The following is a 17,782-nucleotide window of genomic DNA, read 5'->3' as shown; positions in this document are numbered from 1 at the left end:
TCTGCCTGAGGTTTGCTTTTCTTCAAGGAAAAAAACAAGCTGTGTTTCAGCAGTTTTATTTAATTTTATCACTTAGATGGAATTTAACTGAAAGGGAAACGTGGCCTGTTTCCACAATAACTGTTGTTTGCACATAAACTATCGTAGTGCCTAGGAATCCTTTCAAGAGCAACTGCTGTGGGCAAGGCTGCAAGACATAGGGTGTAAGTACCATGCTGCTGGTGCTCTCTGTATTGATGCTGTGTTATATCCACACTTGTTGAGCTTAATTTGACTTTTGAAATCTAGTGATGGTATTAATGTGGAAACAAACTTTTTCCTGACCTAGTTAGTGTATTTTTTTTTTAAATCTAAGCTCTGGGATTTTCAAGTGTCAACAAACTTTGGTTTACTACAGGGGGACAGTTAAGTACGTTTAACTGGGACTCATGCTAGGGTGAGATGTTGACAACACTTACATTCCATGTCAAGCAGTAGGAAATGTAAAAATATAGTGAGTGATAATCTACTTGTCTCTTGAGGCAGTCTGTCTTGAAGTGCCTTATGAAAGGCTGCAATTCATTGTGGTACTCTAACCTATTCTGCTTGTGTAAAGATAACTAACTTCATTGTAAAACAAAGTAAACAGGGTGTCTGTAGCCCTTTATACAATAGAATACTAAATAGAAATAAATAGAACCAAGAGCACTCAAGATCTGGATTAGGTTCCTTCTGAAAAGTTTCAAATGCATGTTTCTCCACTCTTCTCAGTAATTTTACCTCCCAGTCTTGGCATTGAAGCAGAGTTCAAACTTGATTGAGCCAAAAGGACCACAATAACAGTCTTTTGTGATTCTCTTACTTGCTGCCCTCCCACTGCTAGTTTCCTTTGTTCTGGAATTCAGCAGTTTTTCAAGTTGAAATTGAAACATTTTAAGGTGGTGTGGGGTTTTTTTTCTAATTTTTTATTCGGCCTTAAGAAGACTCATAAATGCGTTACTGCCTGTCAGCTAAGAGTTAGTTCCATGCTTATGTGACATACTCTGATTTTAGTGCCTACTGAAAAAGTCCGTTTTAAGAAAATGCTTCTAAGGAAGAGTAAGTCTCATGTAAAAGTTTTCTTTTGAGGAGAGCATTTAAAAAGTGATAATGAGATTTTTCACTTGCTCTTTGCTAGACCAGTAAAATACTAATGTCCTCACATATCTTATCCTAGAGCTGTATCAAGCTCTCCTAGTAGAAAATATACCTTAATACAGGGCTGCCTTGCTCTTCAATGCCCTTGTGTAGAACTACCTGTACTCAACAGGACGTTAAGTGTAGACTGCCAGTCCGTTTTCTCATCTCCAAGTGATAGGTTCACTAGTGAAAACTTGCATGTCCTTGCTCTCTAGGTCGACAGACACACATTCACAGATCTCTTGAGTATCTCAGCATGGGCTCTCTGCCCATCTACTGTCCATGCCTGGATCATGAGCTCTCTTGACTTGCTGTACTTGGCTCGTACTCACAGCCTACTTCTGCTTGATTCTCAGAGGCAGATACAGACATTCATCTCAAGCATCCCATGCTTGCAGACCCCTTGAATAGCAACATGGGCCTCATACTTGCCACCTAGTCTGGTTTGCCAGCTAATAATGTACACTATGATCCTCCACTACCATATTTGGGGATAGTGTAGATTTCTCCATCACATGGAGCTGGTGCCCAGTGACCTGCAGCCCCACTCCAGCTGAGGTGCTGAGAGCCTCGCTCAGCTTCTCCCCAGTTCCACTGGTGCCTGGCATCGGGGCCCCTTGGATTGTGATACTCTCCCAGTGGCTGATAGAGGGACCCTCACCTGCTCCAGTTGCAGGAGCACCTTTCTTGTCAGAGTCAAGGTCTAACACCAGTTGCTGGCCCCGAATTACCTTTTCTTGGCACCCCAGAGACATACTCCCTAGTCTGTGGCCCCTCTGGTGCCTGATGCCGAGACCCTCACCCACCTCAGCTGATTATCTCACAGACACAAGGTTTCTGCTGAGGTCTGATCCAGTTGCTGTCCCCAATTTAGTCATACCAATCTCAGTTGCTAGCACCTAATCCTTAAAGCACACACACGGGCTAGAGAGGGAGGTTAAGAGAAGATTCCTTACTATTTTTTTCCCCACTTGTCCCCATGTTATCAGTTACAAAGTCTAGGCTGGTGCTCTGTACAACCCTGCCTGTAGTTTCTTAATGGCCCATAAATTAGTGACTGGAGCCTTTCCTTCTTTGCGATATTCTCTCTTATCCCTTGTCTTATCAGGTTTGTGTCAGGATGTGTTTTATTTATTACTTTCCTATTACTTATGTCTCCCTTTGAGCTGAAAAGGTCCTTTCATCTGATAACCTTAATGAAGCAGATGCTCTCATGTTCCACATACCCTTATGGTGTGTTGCTTTTATATATTTTAAAGTTTCGTGTGTTTTTTTTCAGAATAAAATATGTCGGGGGGAAAATGCATTAGTTATTTTTTTTAAGATACCTTATTTTGTTTATGACCTATCACTTCCAGCATTCATGTTAAAAAATTTCAGTTAAGACGTTTTTCCCCCAAATATTCTTTGCGAATAATATGGCACAATGGAAGGAAAGATGGTTTTCCTTGAAAGCGTGATTGCTGTTCTAGAAGCGAAGATTCTGTGGTAAAGGAGATAACATTTACAGGACTATTGATAAAACTGATATGTGGTATGGATTTACAAAGTAGATGTAGTGTGGATGGCCAAACAAACAGGAGGGGTAAAAGAAGTATCAGAGACTTGATTTTTCTTTCACTGAGTAACCATCCACAGTGTGAATTGCCTGTAGCTTTTCACATACCTAATCTGTCAGTTTTCTTCTGTGGAGCTCCTTGAAAATGATCTCTTTGACTTTCTTTGAACTTGCCTTTATCAGTTCTGTGATGACTTTCATTTGTAAAACAATAGCTTTTAAAATGTAATCCTAAGCTCTTGCTTCACTGAATGATCCTTGGGAAAGTGTTTCAGATCTTTGTCATGTATGTAACTGGCCTGAGGTGGTGGTTTAAGCCACTTGTGTCCTGTTGCAAAAGGCTTCTTCCAGGGTAAGTCACTTGAAAGTTGAATTAACTTGACTGAGTCACTTAACTAAGTGCTCATTTGACTTACATCAGTTTGGTGAGCTAAGCTAAGCAGTTAACACTATCAAACCATCTGTTGCTTTGTCTTATCACCAGAAGAGAACATATTGGTACTTGCTTGTTTTGAAGATTCTCTCATTGCTCTGTTGTTTCACCTACTGTAAATGTAGTATTGAAGTTTTTTTCTCTGTTTCATTGTTTAGTGTGTTAATGCTGAGCACAGACAGGAAGTAGCTCAAGATGATGAAGTTATGTATCATTTTTGTTATAATCCTGACATGTCATTTCTTATTTGCAGACAGTCATAGATGCCCATATTTTTCCAGCTCTTATAAATATTTTGCAAACGGCTGAGTTTCGGACAAGGAAGGAAGCTGCTTGGGCAATCACAAATGCAACGTCTGGAGGCTCTGCTGAACAGATCAAGTATGAAGTAGTTCAAATCTTTCTGTTCAATTGAGTGAATTACTGTTTGTGTAAGAAGTCAAACTAATAACCTGGAAATTGGAAAACCTTTCTGTATGCTTCCAGTGTTGTGTCCAGAGAAACCCTGCCTTTGTATTGAGTTGTGAATGAGGCATTTATTCATTTGGGAAGAAATCACAGAAGCATTCCAGCTGTAATATTTGCTTAATTCAACCATTTCTCTTATCTGAAAAAACCTAAATGCAACTTTTAAATTAATCTCTCAGCAGTCATTGTGGAGTGTAACAAAATGATTAGCAGTCTGAGAAGAAGTAGCTCAGCCCCTCGGACAAGGGCACTGTGTGCATTGTTTTTCCTGTTTAACTTATACTGATACATTAGGCTTATGTGCAATTTTCTGTAAAATAAAATCATAAAAGTGCAAATATGTTATTAGAGCTGATAGATTTATACCTTTGTAAGTATTTTCTATTACTAAGTTACAAAATTAAATTCCTGTTTTATATCAATATACACAGAGATGTAGAGAAGATATTTTAAAGTTATTTTCATGGTTTCAGCAGAATGAAGTAGATACAAATAGATGTTTATAATTTCTCCAGTCCTGAAGTTCATATTCTATGTGATTGGTTTTGTTTTTGGACTATCACGCTTAAAAAGCTACAGCAACGATAATTTTGCAGACAATTTACGGAGTTCCATGTGTTTTTCAGGTATTTAGTAGAACTGGGATGCATCAAACCACTCTGTGACCTCCTTACAGTAATGGATTCAAAGATTGTGCAAGTAGCGCTGAATGGGCTGGAGAACATCCTGAGGCTTGGAGAGCAGGAATCCAAACGCAGCGGCTCTGGCATTAACCCTTACTGCGCTCTTATTGAAGAAGCGTATGGTACGAGCAAAACGTCTGTGGAAGTCAGGGGTCTCAGCAATGATCGTGAACCCATTAGAGTTTCAGTAGACTCCATTCTGTTAATTTTCTTATCACTAATTACCTGAAAATTAACTGTTCTTTGGCAAGTCTGCATTTACCCCTATTCTCCATCTTTTACGCTGTCTTTGTAGGTAGATTAGAGACAGTGTGTAGATATTCCTTTCTCAATTTCTTTTGACCTGGAAGGAGCTTTCTGGACGTCATTCAGCCTCAGTATCTTCCCTCCACTGCAAATAAAAGTTCAGGTGTAGTGCTCTGTTGCTCAGGTTTCGAACCTTTCGCTTCCGTTTGTGCTGCCCTGTAGAATTATGGCAGCAGCAGCAACTTGCTTTTGTTTGCCTTTGCTATGCTGAGGTTCTGGCACATAACAGATTCATCTGGTACATGATTTCATTGCACTTGATGGGTGTTTGCAGCTCTTAAGGTTGGTTTCCTTACTGATTCACAAATACTTAACTAAAAAAAAATAAAAATAGGTAATCAAGAGCAGTATATAGTATCACTGAAGCAGTTTCTTGAATCATAGTTCCCTTCATGGTTACCTTGACCTGCAAGAAAGAACTGGGATTTTTTCTTGTGTGCTTCTAGGTTTTAACTTCACTTTTTTGTAAGTGTTGCGGAAACGTTTGTGAGGTATCAGAGAATTGTTTCCTCTAGTCTTTGTACCTAGTAAAACAGACAAGATAGCCACTACAGTTCCAAATATTAGCGATTTACTTGGGTGAGGTTCTTCTCCCCCTCTACTCTGCCCTCATGAGGCTGCATCTGGAATATTGTGTCCAGTTCTAGGCTCTTCAGTTCAAAAAGGACGGGGAACTTCTGAAGAGAGTCCAGCCCAGGGCCACAAAGGTGGTGAAGGGAGTGGAGCATCTTCCATATGAGGAAAGGCTGAGGGAGCTGAGGCTCTTTAGCTTCAAGGAGACTGAGGGGTGACCTCATTAATGTTTACAAGTATGTAAAGGGTGGGTGTCAGGAGGATAGAGCCAGGCTCTTCTTAATGATGATAGGAGAAGGGGCAATGGGTACAAACAGGAACATAAGAGGTTCCAAAGAAACATAAGGGAAAACTTCTTCACTGTGAGGGTGACAGAGCACTGGAACAGGCTGCCCAAGGAGGTTGTGGAGTCTCCTCTGGAGACATTACAAACCCAGCTGGACGAGTTCTTGTGTGACCTACTCTAAGTGGTCCTGCTCTGGCAGGGAGGTTGGACTGGATGATCTTTCAAGATCCTTTCCAGCCCTTGAAATTCTGCGATTCTGTGAGTGGCTAAGATTTCATTATGACTTCATTCCTAGGTATCAAAGATAGTTTAGCTTGGTATATTATTTTGTTTATGACTACAAGGCCTGAATTTGCTCAGCTGGTTAATATCTGCCCAAAAACTTGATTGCATGAGTTTAACCGCATTGTATGTGATGCAGATTATGTAATGGAGTCTCCATCTTTCGAAGTCTGAAGACTTCGCTAGACACAGCTGACCTAATCTGGTGATGGTAGCCATGCTGGGCTTGGTTGCAGGTTTGACTAGATGATTACCAGAAGCCTTTTCCAACATGCAGTTATGTGATTCTGTAGTCTCCTTGTGAACAAAGCATCGTGAACAGACTTCCAGGAAACCTGGTCCTAAAAGTCTTTGAGGCCTTGTCCTTTACACTTTCAAGCTGCTTTTTCTTGGTTGTGGAGAGATTAAAATGGGTAAGGGTCTCCACAGAGACACCTGATATTTCTGAAAGTGTGAGAGAATTGTCATGGAACTTGATATTCACAGCAGAAGGAAAACTGTCATGGTCATATGCTTCCACCAAGCTTTAACTTCTGCATGTTTCTTTTCTCTGCAGGCCTGGACAAGATCGAATTCCTGCAGAGCCACGAGAATCAAGAGATTTACCAGAAAGCCTTTGATTTGATTGAGCACTACTTTGGAACAGAGGATGAAGACAGCAGCATTGCCCCACAAGTGGATCTCAGCCAGCAACAGTACATCTTCCAGCAGTGTGAGGCTCCCATGGAAGGCTTCCAGCTCTGAGGTGCCCCTGTGCTGTGTGCTCCCCTCTCTAGCCAGTCCTGTTGTCGAGCCACAAGCCACCTGTGGAGTGATTCAATGTTTTCCATACCCCTGTTTGCGCTCATTCGCTTGCCTTGTGCACACGCTCTTACATACGTCTGGAAAACTTTTGGCTCTCCATGGCAGGATCCCCCCTCCTTGGCAAGGGGTCGCCAGAATCACCCTTTTCCTCTAGATTCTGAACCTCTCCACTGTCATCTTCGTGGAGTTGAGGCACCTTTCTATACTTCAAGATATTCCCTACTCCTATTACAGGAAAACCCTCCTCCACCAGCCCCCATGCTGCCGGCATCTGAGATAAGGCTGCCTTTCTCTTGTATTTACTGCAGCGTGTGCCTGCAGTCCAGGGAGACATTCAGACTTTCTGAGAACGTTGCTGAATTCATTCCCCGTGTTCTTCCCTGGATGCCTCTTTGGACGGCTGTGTGAGATGCATTAAATTTTCACATGCAATGAAGTTACTTTGCTGTATGTGCCAGCTGGGGTTATTGGCATATAGAACATGTTACAAACAATGGAGTAAGTTCTCTGTCCCCTGCAACAACAGGCTGCAATGGACATGTTTTCTGGTTCTTAAAAGTACTGAACACATCTGGCCCCCATCCCTTCTCAACACTGAGCTCCCAGGCTGGATTACAGACCGCCGTGGAGATTTGTATACCTTCCCAGTTTTTCCTCTCCATCCACAAAAAAAAAAAGAAGAGCCTGTGAATAGGTCACTCTTACCCACCTACCCAGAAATAACTTTCCTAAGGAGCTTCTAGAATGCAGAAACTACTTCCACTTTTGCTTGCCAGCACAGTTTGATCATCCAGACAGGCTTTCCTTAAGTATCAAGCCCTTTCTGACTTCATGCTCCAGAGTCTGGTCCTCGGTATTAATAGTTATGGCTGAAAAATTCCTGTCTGCCTCTTTACATTTTTACACAGCGTGACTTGAACAGATTTATCTTCTGAAAAATGCAGAGATCTTAATTTGTAAAACTTAGCACAAGGAGCGTTGGACCTCCTTTTCATTTTCACGAGACAAGAGCTTCCTTTCCAGCTCACCTAATGAAACAGAATCCTCCTGGTCGAGCCCCTTATTTAACAGCGAAAATGACACTACATTCTAAGGGTAGCAACGTGATAGCCGGATCCTCCTGGCCCTTCCATTTTGCTTTTCCCTCGTGCTGTTTACGGGACTTGGGGTGAATTCGCACGGAACGCACTATTCTTCCAGGTGACACCTGCACCATGTCGCCGACTGCATGGCAGTTGCCGCCCGCAGCTGGAGGCTGCCCTTCTGCTAGCAGCATGTTCTTGGCTCCGCAGCCTGCTTGAATCACAGACGTCTGATGCAAAGGCCCACAGCCGCTCCTCACTGGGTTCAGCTGAGCTTGACCCCAAACTCTTCAAGCAGCTGGGGAGGGAGACACCATGTGATTGAAAATGGCGGTTCCATTTCTGTAAATGCAATGAATTCCCCAGGCCACCTGCTCCCCCCTCCCCACATCGGGCCGTGATCTTTCAAGCCTTTTTGGATGCTTGGAACACACATTTGTCCAGTGTAAACATTTCAAAATTGCTACTGACGGCTGCAGTGTCTTGTACCTGTGGTAAACGGTAGCGGCAGAGCTGTCTGCAAGATCCTCCTTATAGCTCCTCTTGGTGACAAGCTGCTGCAAAAGCAAAACCAGCCCATGGGATACAGAATAACACAAATACACAAATCACGTGTCAAACTGCTGAAAGAAGCTAGGCAAAGGCCTGAACGTCAGCTCTGTGTGACCGTTATTTAAATGCAGTCTTTAGTTCCATCTCTGCTTCGGGATGGAGGCTGACCTGTGTGGCCACTGCAGGAGCCACCTGCTGCCTCTCTAGCTAAGCCAGTTGGCCTCCACCTTCCCTCTCCCAGTCATTTTCTCTAGTGCTGCTTTGTGCTGAAGGAACATTTAGTTTACTGCACTTGATCTGTAAATGGACTTTGATTCTTTGTAATTTTAGGGGGTTAAATTTGGTGGTTAATTTAAAAAAAAAAAAAAAGCAAAAAAAACCCTCAATGTTGCCTTTACATCACATATAAATAACTGTGTTTCTCTTTTCTTGAAAGGTGATAGAAGCACTGATTAGTAGCAAAACCTTGTTTTAGCTTTTGGATTTTTTTGTGCTGGATTTTTTTACGTGTAAATTTCCAATAACATGTCATTTCTATAAGATTTGTTTAAAATCATGTACCTCTTATTGGATGATATAAAAAAATGCTACATATTTTGTAAACAAATCTGAGCAAAGTGTGTGTGCATATATCCTGTATATTCATATATGTATATTCTGTGTATATATACACTGGTGTGTATATATACATATATACACACACACACGTATATATATGTACACACATGCACATGTGTGTGTATATATATGCATATCTATATATCTATATATATATATAAGTGTTTTCTCTTCCAGGCTAGTGAAAACAATGTGGTGCATTGGCGTTTCCCTCTCCTGCCCCTCCCCAAGAAAATATCGACAGTTGCCTCTAAATGAGTGAATTAAACAACAGAAAAAAGAGCCCATTTAAGCTGAATGGTGTGCCTTCTTGTGCAAGGAGCCTGGCCAGTGTTTGTTACTTTTTGCCGTGGATATGTGAATTCAGAGCAGATAAGTCTTTAAACTTGCGATGTTTGTTTGAAGTGACAGGCCTGGTTGACACAGGTAATATTGTTGTCATATATATACTTAGACTGTGTAAGGCATTTGACTGGTACTGCATAATATTTTGACTGAAAACTAAAACAATACAAAAATCAACATGGCACACATTAAATGGATTAACATGTGGCTAACTCATAGGTCTCAATTTAATTTTAAATTTACATCAGGATCTTCCAGCAACTTGTTCCTGGCCTTGCTTGACTTAGCCTTATTAATAGGTTGAAAATAAATGAAATCTACTTGTAACAGAGGCTGCCAATTACATGAGTATGGAAGGGAGATCAGACTTGTGAATTACGAAAGGAACAGCTCACTGATCCAGACTATCAGAATTACTTGGTAAGCCAAGGGCAAGTAAATGATTCGTGTTTTAGCAGAGCCAAACACATAGTGTAGCGTTACCCATCTAATAAATGACATTCAGGCCAGAGGGGAAGGACTCTGTTTTGGAGGAAAAGTGCCACTGAAAGAGTATGAGGATCATTGTATGCAATTGCCTGAACATTACTTCCTAACACGATTCTGTGTGACTAGTGTGATGCTTACAGATACAAAAAGAAATCTTGAGTAGAAATGGGGAATTTATGTTAACATTATATATGGCATTGGTGAAACTTTATTTTACAGGAACACTCAGTATTGCTATCGGTGGTTAAAAATGGATGATGAAATATTGGCAACAGTCGGGACTGTAAAAAGGTTATAAGTTCCATTCAGGTGAGAAATGAGGTGCTTTCTTAGAAGGACGTGAGAGTTACGAAGTTTTTATGTCCCTTGCTAGAACACTGAAACCAGTATTCTCTGCTTTCCAGGATGTGTTGCTACTCCAACAGGAACTGTGTCAGAGAACACCTCTACCTTTCACTTTTGTGAAGATCATACGATGTTTTGAATTTGAGTTTCTTGTTTTGTGTGCAAGTAAGAGGCAGCGTGGCCTCATGTGTAGAGGATAGGCCAGGGAGCTACTGCAGTTCTTGGATTCTTCTCACATAGCTCAGCCATGCAGTGTGTTGTGCCAGAAAAGTGGTAACATTTATTTTCTTTTTCTCCTACCCCAAATGTTGAATTAACCCACTTGTTTCTGTCTATTTCTGGAGATCCAATCTAAGCACCTTTTGAAAGCTGCAAAGGCTAAGGTGAAAAGATTCATGAGAACCAGGAATCTCTGTGAGTTCTTGCAGCATTGGTAATGAGGTGGAACTATTACACTCAGGTTTTAACAATGTCTAATTTTGTCCCTAAAGTTTATTAGAGAAAGGAGGATGTAGGACTGCCTGCAGTTGCTCTGTAGCAGTCCTGTCTGCAGCCCTGTAATGCCTTTTAAGTTGTGTATTTATTGGGGTAGTGAATGGGAGCTGTTAGCAAAGTTCCCAGTGGAACATGACAGGCAGGGTTCTCTCTTGGATTCAGGAGGATACAACAGGTGACTGGGCAGAAGGTGATGCTGAAAGCTCAATAACTAAGCCAGGACCGGTGCTTGGGGCTCCTGGGAAGACACCACAATTGCAAACAATCATTTGAAGCAAACTGCTGCCTAGAGACTTTGGCCTTTTCTTAAATTCCTGTGTTGGTTTGTTGATGCCAACCAAATATGATGGTCAGAGCCCCTTCACTTCATCGTAAAGACAGGGGAGAAAGGCAGTGACCCCAGAAAACCTACATGTTCTTGAACCTGCATTTTTTAATGCTGTTAGCACAGACGCGGTTGAAGAACCAGATTGCACCATCCAGTCCTACATCAGACAATGCTCCTAGTGATCCACCTCTGTGCTTCTCTGAGGATTTCCAGAACAGCTGTCCTCCTTTCATGCAGTTAATGTTTCTGTGCCAGCTCTTAACTCCCCATATCTTCCAGTATGATTTCTTTGCTTCTGGAGTTGGCACAATACACCGTTAGTACTTTCCCATGCCGGTTTTAGCCAGTAGATGTGAAGGTCTTTCTTCAGATCCCCAAGTCTCGTGAGAAAACTAAACAAGACCTCTTTGTGTATTGTTGTAGGGCCACTGCATGCTCTTTTGAGGCAGTGTTCACGTTGTCAGATTTGTTGTTGCATTAGGAAGTTGCAGTTGTCTCAGGAACAGGTACAGCAGTATGGCATATGGTATAGGATTGATAATTTGACCTTTTGAATAAATGTGAATGGTGTTGCAGACAAAACCAAAGAGGGGAAGGAAAATGAAATGCTGTTTAAGGGCTTAGTGTGTTCCTTTCCATCAGGTGCTGTTAAAAGTTGCTAGGCTAAATCTGTGGGCTCATCAGGTGATTTGAGGTGTATTCAGAAGCTCTCCAGTCAGCTAGACTGGCTGGTGAGGTCAGAGATGTTTTATTTTTATCCATTGTCTGTGTTTAAAAAGTGCTTTCCGGGAAGCTGTCCCAACAGGAAAGAAGTGGTCTCTTTCACTGCCTCTGAGAAAGATTTCAATAATTTTTGTAGTACCCAACTACTTGCAAAAAAAATTACTGCAATGTTTTGGAGTGAGCTGGAGACAGCACAAAATCCAGTGGCTCCAGGTTTTATTTGAGACTGGAGCCTATGTGGAAGATGAAGGAAACCACAAAGGTGTGCAGCGATGCACAGTTTTTATGGTAGATACTGAAACTGTGGAGGTAGCAAGAGTGATAGAAAAAACAGGATGTATGACTGCTACCTGGAGCTTTTGTCAAACCACCAGACCAGAGTTCAGTTTTTGAGTCAATGATATAAAGCTTGTAGAAAATCAAGTTAAATGAAACACTGGTGACCATGGCTGCTCTGAGGTGTTGCCTTCTAAGTGATATCTTACATATTTTTATTTGAAATGCTTTTTTTTTTAACCAGCTGGATGAGTCCAAATAGTTGTATTTCCCAAAGCAGATGAGGTACCTGCCAGTTCTGTTCACAGAGTGCACTTGGAGGTGCTTACTGAAGGGGAAACTTCTGAAATGCATGGCTTTAAGCTCTCCCATCACCAAGCATAAACCAAAGTTTCTCTTCATGGTAACCTGGAATACAATCTGAAGTGCACGTTCTCCTTTTTAGTCTCATTTAATATATGCATGAGCACAGGCACACCATTTGGGAAGATATTATTTTGTTCCCCGTGTGTTTGCTGGTGTGGCAAAGAACCAGGGCTGTCATGGAAGATGGGTTCACATACCTGCAGTGGGATTAAATGTGACTTGCATTCAGTGCTACATGAGTGAATAAATCTGTGGAAGCCTGCCCTCTGCTCCACTGATGGCATACTTGAGGTGACTCCCTTACAGAGCATCTGATGATAGGTCGTGGCATCACTTGAAGGTTGTACTTTCTGTGGAGGAGTAACTGCACAGCTTGATTGGTTACATCTCATCAATGGGTGGTACCCAGAAATGCGATTCATAGAAAAATGGACTGCACCAGCTGTTTTCCAGCTCATGAGTAGGACTCCACTAGATATCTTATTAGTTTTTTCCAGCTACAAAGAAAAGATTTTTGTAGGGCTTTTAATCTTTTTAGCAACAGTGCTAACTTCTAGTAGTACAAGAAAAATAATCAGGAAGGAGTTTCAAGAAAAATCATCTGCCTCCCACTATTGGGAAGTTCACAAACTCTATCTTTCAAACTCTTCTGTTTCTGGAGTCCCTAGGGCCAGTTAGCAGGTAGTCCTGGGAAACAGCATAGTGTGGAACTCTCTGGACTGTTCAAATCTACATTTCCTTCCAAATTAACTGAAAGGAGGAGGAAAAAGTACTGTTTCCACTTGCTTCAGGCCGTGCAGCATGAACAGTATGTGACACTTCTGGGATGAATGCCAGAAATAGGACTGTTGGGAGTTGCTCTTTGCAAATGTTACTGGGTCTGCTGCTTCCAAAAGTTGAGACAGATGATCTTTAAGTTGGCTAGTATCACAAAAGCAAACATGATGGTTTAAAGGGGGGAAGAAAACCACAAGTAAATTAAATGAGGTTTGGAAAAAGCTCAGCAGCAAAGAGCAGGAATGACTCATTGACTTTCTCATACTCATGTGCCTTGAAATACTAAGTCTTACAGCACAGGTTGAAGCTGTTGCTTAGTTTTCTTCAAAATAGTCACCTCTGTTGCCTCAGCTTAGACAGTCTCTCATCTCACTACCAGCTCTGGTGTAAAATCTGTTGTTACCTGCAACACATTGGTTCTCTGGAATGCCATTTCACTGTCAGTAGCCCTCCTCTTTTTATCAAATCGATCCCTCACTTAAGTCAGCCCAGAATATATTGGACCTAGAGCAGGTAAGCAGACTTTTGAGTAAGTTATGATCATTTTGATGATGTTGAAATGGGTCATACAATTACTGTTGATGACTTTAAATAATTCTCTCTTGCACAAAGAGGAACATATGGAATATTTGAAACAGCTAGTAACAATATCTAATACATCCAGCACCATTCTTCCTGATGGGACCTGACATAGTCAATGATAGCAGATGCCTGCCCAGTGAAGGTATTTTGTTTGTCCAATTATGGATGTACAAGTGGAAACTAAGTGGGTTGTCCCAGTTATCTTCTCGTCAGTGGTAAATAAGTACATAGCACACGTGAGAAACAACTATTCCATCTGTCCAGTTTTGCTCCCTTGTCCTGTTCTGCTAACCCTGAAGAAGAGAGTTTGGAGGAAAGGGGAGGTTGTTAGGAAAAGAAAATACATATTTCTGGTTTTATTATCACAGGGTAATGTATTCATTCTTTCTTGAACGTGAATGTACAGAACTAACATACAGGAAAGATGTGACTGTGTCCACCCGTGCTGAAAAAGACTGAGCGTTTCCTCCCCAGTCGTTGGCCTCTTCATTTCATCCTCTAAGGTTTGTCAGATGTACTTGGAGCACCTTGCTCTCTCCATTGAGCTTTCTTCTCCAGGTTTATGCTTGTAAGAGATTCATGCCTCTTTACAGCCTACAATGCAATAACAAAACAAGAGCAGAAAGTATCACCTAAAGGACCACAGAAATGAAACTTGAATTCATGGTTTACAAAATACCTGGCCTGTCTTATGCCAAGTTACAGTTCTGTCAGGTGTTAAGAGAGAAGAAGAGATAGTGTTAAAATAAAATATCCAGAGACAGTTTGGTTTAAATTCATTACTTCTCTGGGAGTAAATTAAACCACTTTATTATGGCACTAGAAGATACATTGTGCACTTCTAGTCAATATTTAATACTAATCTCTAGTCATCAGAAGTCAGAGGTACTGGAAACATATCAAAAGTTAAATAGATTCCAGCTGCTGTGAAAAGAAGGGTCCCAAAGCAGCTGTCCTCCTCTTTCTGGTGTTTGCATTCATACTACTGCAATATAAAAGGAAAGTGTTCTGGGAATGGTCAGCATTTGATCTGCTGACGCTGGGGAAAAAACCTTTCCACTGTTTTGTTTCAGAGTGCTGCATCATTTGCTTTGATAAGTGAATGCTGACAGCAATGTCACTTGGCACTTCAGCAATTCAGAGTGCTGGGGTTTTAAGGTTGCTCTAGAACAAGTCAATAGAACAACTCAAGTCCCTAGAAACAAGATTGATTCTATGAACACTGTCACCAGAAGAACTGCTTCACAGAAGGGCTGGAAGGGACCTCAAAAGATCATCTAGTCCAACCCCTCTGCCAGAGCAGGACCTCCTAGAGCAGGTCACACAGGAACTTGTCCAGGTGGGTTTCGAATGTCTCCAGAGAAGGAGCCTCAACAGGGAAAAGCAGCATACAATTAAGGCTCTAACCATGTAGATGCTTTAAACTCAGGATATTCTGTTTCTGGCTGTCCTTAAAAGAACATAGTGGACCATTTCTCTGTTACGAGAGAGAAACTTTTTGTCTGAAGTAACATGATAATAAGCTTCACAGATTATATTCACGTTCCTTGACTTGAATGCTGCTGAGCTTGGCTTCAAGACACAAAAAGCGCTCCTTGCTTCTTTACAGAAATACCTCAAAGTTAATAGTTCACCAGCTATGTTAAAAACACATAAAAATAAAGCATGACTAACTTTTGCTGCACTTGGAATCTTAAACTTTACACTTGATTTGCATAATATGACAAGAGTTAAGTCATAGACCTAATTCTGCCACGTGCTGAGCTACTTTGCTGTCTTGCCCCAAGTTCTGTGCAATTGAAGGATGCTGAGCATCTACAGGAAATGAGAGCTCTTCTATGACATTCTTGGTTGAATCAAAAAACAATAATTGGGAGAAAATTTCTTCTATCTGCACTAAAGGAAGATTTCATTTGTAATGTAATTAAATGGTACGGAGTTACTGTTGACCATCTCCTCCTTGTGAAAAAAGACTTCTGAGAATTCTTCAGTCTGCTTGTGGAGAAACACAGTCATTTGCTATTTCTGTTCTATTGATTCTATGAGTGTTACAGCATGTAGAGAATTTGTAGTAAGTCCGTAGTACTCCATTGGTGCACGGAACATTTATTTACCTGCCTACCAGATCCTCACAACAGAAGGTGCTCTTTCTAACTCTCACAGCCTGTTAGCAAAATTAAGGAGTTAAAAAAGCACAAATTAGGTACTGCACTGAGGGGAAAAAAGATCTTTTTTTTGTCTTTTTTCCCCCCCTCCCTGTTAAAGGAAGCATATGCAGCCTAACAGTGACATCACACTTTTGTGACCTGGGAATTAATCAAGGAGGGTCACTGATGGGGGAAATTGGGACTTATTTTTGTGCAGTAATAAAATGAAAAAAAACCCCACCAAAACAACAACCAGAACCCCAACTAAAACAGTACTAATTATCCATAGAAGGAAGTGAGGAGTTTATGTAAAGATCGATTTGCACTCACCAGCCAAAAAAACATCTTACCTGCTTCCCTCTAATCACCATGATTATGCATCCCAGTATAGTCAAGGCGATCATGACATAGCTGAACTTCACACGCAGTGTGGTTTTTGCTGCTCTGATTGTTTCAATCCTTAAGAAATAATAAAAAACCCAGACTCATCGTCAGAGACCCAAATAAATAACCTGGATAATTGTTCCATTTCTCCTAGTGTACTGTCTTTGTAATTGTGTGTAGTGCTAACAGTGCTTGGCTCTTTTCATACAATCATAGAATGGTAGGGGTTAGAAGGGACCTTTCGAGATCATCTAGTCCAACCCCCCTGCAGAAGCAGGTTCACCTAGATCAGGTCACATAGGAACATGTCCAGGCGGGTCTTGAAGACCTCCAAGGAAGGAGACTCCACAACCCCTCTGGGCAGCCTGTGCCAGGGCTCCCTCACCTGAACACTGAAATAGTTTTTCCTTATATTTAAGTGGAACTTTTTGTGTTCCAGCTTCATCCCATTACCCCTTGTCCTGTTGCTAGCTACTATAGAAAAAAGGGATGTCCCAACCGCCTGACACCCACCCTTTAGATATTTATAAATGTTAATGAGATTTCCTCTCAGTCTCCTCCAGACTAAACAGCCCCAGTTTTACAAGCATGAGAAAGGCTGTTCACAACTACCTTGGGAGGTACTTGGCCACAAAAGTGTTCCACTCAAAGCTGGAAACAAACCCAATACTTATTTGTTGAGGCAACATTGCCTTTCCAGATCACTCCACTGCACTGCAAAGGACGAAGGCAGCAGCATTTAAGTGTGCATTTTCACTATGTAGAGGACAGGAAAAGGAGATGGATGGGTTTACTAATGTGATCTTTTTCTTAGTGTTACTGCCTTCCAGTGTTTGCAAAGCCCTGGAGTGCTCCATCCATATTAGAACTGTGGTGTATTTAACACTGATTTTTCCCTCAGTAGTAGAAGCGTGCTAAAAATATTTGTCAAAAGAAATAAAAGTGCTTAACACAAGGAGTTTTCTGAGCAGAGGAAAGCATTACCACAGCTTAACAATTTCATCTGCCTGAACTTCATGATAGTTTTATTCATGGCACAGTCTATTTTCCAGTAGGAAGGCTTCCTCTGCTACAGCATCTGATAGCGCTATGGATTACACACTGGCTGCTGAATATAATGCTCCTAAGAAATTCCAAATAGGTCTTGGTAAAAGAACAGTGGTTACCACTTCCCTCTAACTCTGCTGTAGCCATAAGTTATCTGTTTTCCAAGGAAACTAAGGAGGCATGAAGGACTGCAGGCTTTCCATCAGCTTTGGACAGAGGACTCTTTTAAACCCCTTTTTTAAAAAAAACAAAACCTCATTTCAGAGGGCTTATCAGTACTACTTCTCTAAGAAACTTGTCTGCTGTTATCTCTTAGAAACCAAAAGTCTTCCAGAAGAAGAGTAACAGTTATTAAAACCTTCCAGCTGTACCTGTGATGAGGTAAAATAAAGCAAAACAAAATAATTTAACTTGGGTTGAATTCTGGAGATCCCCCAGTTACAGCAAATTTAAAGTTTGTATTGGAAATAACAATGCAAGAAAGGAAGCATAATGCTTTTAGATGTGCTGTTTACAATAACCAAAAAACCTATTCGCCTACATATTTAACTGTCTGTGGAGAATTTAGAGGGGTTGACTCACTTCTCAAGGAGGCCTGATAGCCTCACTGATTAAATTTGGTACATTGTAAAATTGCTGATCAGGAAAGCGGCAACATCGTGTGAGGAAAGACTA

The 17,782-nt window shown here is 41.3% G+C and overlaps 2 protein-coding genes across 5 annotated transcripts in view; one reads left to right on the top strand and one right to left on the bottom strand.

The window, feature by feature from the left end:
• The window catches only part of KPNA1 (karyopherin subunit alpha 1), a 61,685-nt gene extending 45,484 nt beyond the window's left edge, over nt 1-16,201 (top strand). For 2 of the 4 annotated variants that reach the window (XM_062005662.1, XM_062005643.1), the window contains 3 exons: nt 3,403-3,530; nt 4,244-4,422; nt 6,304-16,201. In XM_062005662.1, the coding sequence (XP_061861646.1) occupies nt 3,403-3,530; nt 4,244-4,422; nt 6,304-6,491 (495 nt within the window). In that variant the 3' untranslated portion in view covers nt 6,492-16,201. The remainder of the gene's footprint in view (nt 1-3,402; nt 3,531-4,243; nt 4,423-6,303) is intronic. The other 2 variants (XR_009819514.1, XR_009819513.1) reach the window with 2 other exon arrangements.
• Nucleotides 13,854-17,782, bottom strand: part of FAM162A (family with sequence similarity 162 member A) — a 10,868-nt gene continuing 6,939 nt past the window's right edge. The window contains exons 4-5 of the mRNA XM_062005729.1: nt 16,027-16,135; nt 13,854-14,123 (exon numbers count right to left, since the gene is read on the bottom strand). Coding sequence (XP_061861713.1) covers nt 14,028-14,123; nt 16,027-16,135 — 205 coding nt within the window. The 3' untranslated portion in view covers nt 13,854-14,027. The remainder of the gene's footprint in view (nt 14,124-16,026; nt 16,136-17,782) is intronic.

The sequence above is a fragment of the Colius striatus genome, chromosome 1 (assembly GCF_028858725.1).
Source record: "Colius striatus isolate bColStr4 chromosome 1, bColStr4.1.hap1, whole genome shotgun sequence".
NCBI lineage: Eukaryota > Metazoa > Chordata > Aves > Coliiformes > Coliidae > Colius > Colius striatus.
The sequence above is the reverse complement of the archived record's forward strand: the minus strand, read 5'-3'. Positions and strand labels throughout refer to the sequence as shown.